At 41.6% G+C, this 2,899-nt stretch overlaps 1 protein-coding gene across 1 annotated transcript; it reads right to left on the minus strand.

Moving 5' to 3' along the window:
• Nucleotides 1-246: 246 nt before the first annotated feature.
• LOC141133672 (E3 ubiquitin-protein ligase TRIM39-like) lies at nucleotides 247-2,504 on the minus strand. Its single transcript, XM_073623169.1, has one exon. The coding sequence runs from the start codon at nucleotides 2,491-2,493 to the stop codon at nucleotides 928-930; it is 1,566 nt and encodes a 521-aa protein (XP_073479270.1). The 5' UTR covers nucleotides 2,494-2,504; the 3' UTR covers nucleotides 247-927.
• Nucleotides 2,505-2,899: the final 395 nt, after the last annotated feature.

Consider the following 2,899-nt stretch of genomic DNA (forward strand, 5'->3'; position numbering starts at 1 on the left):
GATGGAAATTCAGCCGGTTCAGCGGGGATCGGCTCAATGTCAATCAGTGTGCGGCCGTTCCTGCTCAGCAGAAGTCAATCGTTAGAACGATTTCTATAAAAGGGGCGTGTTGTAGAATTTTTCTCAATCCCAACTGGCTGCCGCCATTGGCCAGTGTAAGTCGCCTATTTACAGTTCTGTGTTCCTTCAATTCTCACTGGTTTACAAAAAAAACACAATTTAAAATTTACAAATATTTATTATTTATTAGCTCAATACAGGTTCATGTTCTAGAATTAGAAGGAATTTTGTAAGTTATGTTGTATTTGTATCCGATAATAATGATTTTCCTGTATTTTCAGCAAAAATATTATTATGATAAACATTTGCGCAATTATCATGTGACTTAAATCTAAAAATCAAATAAATCAAAAACTTAAAAATCAGTATAAGTGATACAATATTAAATCATTAGTTATAAAAGTGATCCCATAGAATTCTATTGGTGATCCATTCTATGGGGACACATTATATTAGGATCCATTATAAAAGTGGTATAATATATGATAATATAGATACACTTATCAATCATACATGATGACAGCGATATATGATGAAAAAGAACGACACAATCTTCAAACTTATTATATTCTTATTTCTACTACATATTGTAATCTTATAAGATAGATAGATAGATATATAGATGGGCAACACTCCTCTTTACTGACAAATAGGAACATGTCATTCACTGTTACTCCAGTAACTGGAGAGATCTCCTACCCAATCACAGGGAGTGACAGAGGGAGCAATCTCACATTTATCAAAAACCTGCAGGGCACTGACTGAAGTCCCACCCACTGCTTTATCCTATTGGCTGAATATTCTACCAATCCCACCACCCATCCCTGTGACATCACCAGTCTCTGGGCGGAGTTCTCACTATTACTATTATTCCCTATTCCCCCCACAGATCTTTATACAACTTCTCTGAACATATAGCAGAGCATGGAGGGGCTCAGTGAAGGTGGTGGTGAAGGTGTGGAGATGTCGGATCGGGTCACACAGATCATAAAAGGAGATCCGTCCGACCTCATAATCCAGATCTATCCTGACTCTGTTACTGGAGATATTGAAGAGTAAGGGGATCACTTTACCATCATGTCTCACCCAATACTGATCACCATTCCTGTACAAACCCCAGGACTTGTTATTATTTCCAATCAGTGACTGCTTTCCTCCCCTCTCTATACTGGGGTAACACATCCCGACTATCCATATATCTGATCCCCCGACATCCACTTCCCAGTAATGTCTCCCTGAGGAGAAACTCCGACTGCTCAACACCTGAGAATAATACTGAAATCTCTCTGGTGTTTCTGGACGATTCTGTTTTCTATCTGACCAGGATACAGTTTTCCTGTCATCTGATATATGGAGATTATTACCAGCTGTGTTTACATCCAGTAATATGTCTGCAGCTCCCTGTATATAGAAGTATACATTTACCCCTCTTATTATATCAGATAATGTGTGTGATATCCCATCCACATCCAGACCCCCTCCATCATGGAGGAGCTTCTCATGTCTCTCTCTGTCCTCATTATCTCCATCCTCAGTATCACACAAGTCACCTGTGTCTGATTCCTGTAAGACAGTCAGTGGATCCGTCATGTTACACAGCTCCTCAATGTGACGTATCTTCCTGGACAGATCCTCCTTCTTTATTTCCAGCTCCCAGATGGAGATGGAGATCCGCTCTGCCCTCCCAGAGATTTCCCTCAGGACTCTCTTCTCCAGGTCTTCCAGACGTCTCCTGAGATCTCTAAACAGGGCAGTGACTCTCTCGGTGTCACCAGTTGCTTTTTCTTCTACTTTCCTCCTGTGTTCCTGCAGACTCTGGACTCTTTCCTCCATCTCCTCTCTCTTTATCAGAAGGTTCTGCAGAACATTCCTCAGTGTCTCCATCTTCTTCTCAGAAGCCTCATCCAGCATCTCCACCTGGTGTCCTCGATGTTCTCCAGCCAAACTACAGGACACACAGATACAGGTATTATCCTCAGTGCAGTAATACTCCAGGATCTTCTTATGGACGGAGCATTTCCTGCTCTCCATGGACAAGGTGGGGTCACATAAGATGTGTTCTGGGGACTTTTTGTGGACTCTCAGGTGTTTATCACACAGGGAAACCTCACAGTGCAGACAGGATCTAACAGCAGGTACAGGAGAGTCCACACAGTAAGTACAGAAGACCCCGGACTCCTCCCGATCTGGCTGAGCAGACAGGAAATTCTCCACTATGTTACGTAGTGTTATGTTCCTGTGCAGTGCAGGCCGATATTGAAACTTCTCTCTACATTCAGGACAGGAATATCCTCCAGACCCCTCCTGTGTATTCAGCACACGATCAATACAGACCCGGCAGAAGTTGTGTCCACATCTCAGGTTTACAGGATCTGTATAAATGTTCAGACAGACGGAACATTCCAGCTCAGCTCTCAGGTTAGCAGACGCCATCGCTGACAGTAGAAGAGAGAAATGAAAGTGAAAGTCTCTGACACCGGAGAAGAATGCAGTTGGGAGGGTCACATCCTCCTACACAGGGTGAGGCTGATCCAGATCTGTATTATTAACCACTTTTTGAGATGTGTTGTTTACAAGTTAAATACAGTTTTTTTTTGCTAGAAAATTTAAGCAAAAGAAATTCCCCTAGTGGACTTTTAAGGCACATATGAAAAGAACATATAGAAAAAAGTATAATATATAGACAAATTTATTCATTGCAAAAACATCAATTACATTATAACAGATGATGGAAGGAATGCGATTCATGTATTTGTACATATATAGGTATTGATACCAATGTGCTTGCAACCGACGCGTTTCGGAGTTGTTTTAGCCTCCTTCTTCAGGGGTGGTTGTA

The sequence above is a fragment of the Aquarana catesbeiana genome, linkage group LG03, assembly GCF_042186555.1.
Source record: "Aquarana catesbeiana isolate 2022-GZ linkage group LG03, ASM4218655v1, whole genome shotgun sequence".
NCBI lineage: Eukaryota > Metazoa > Chordata > Amphibia > Anura > Ranidae > Aquarana > Aquarana catesbeiana.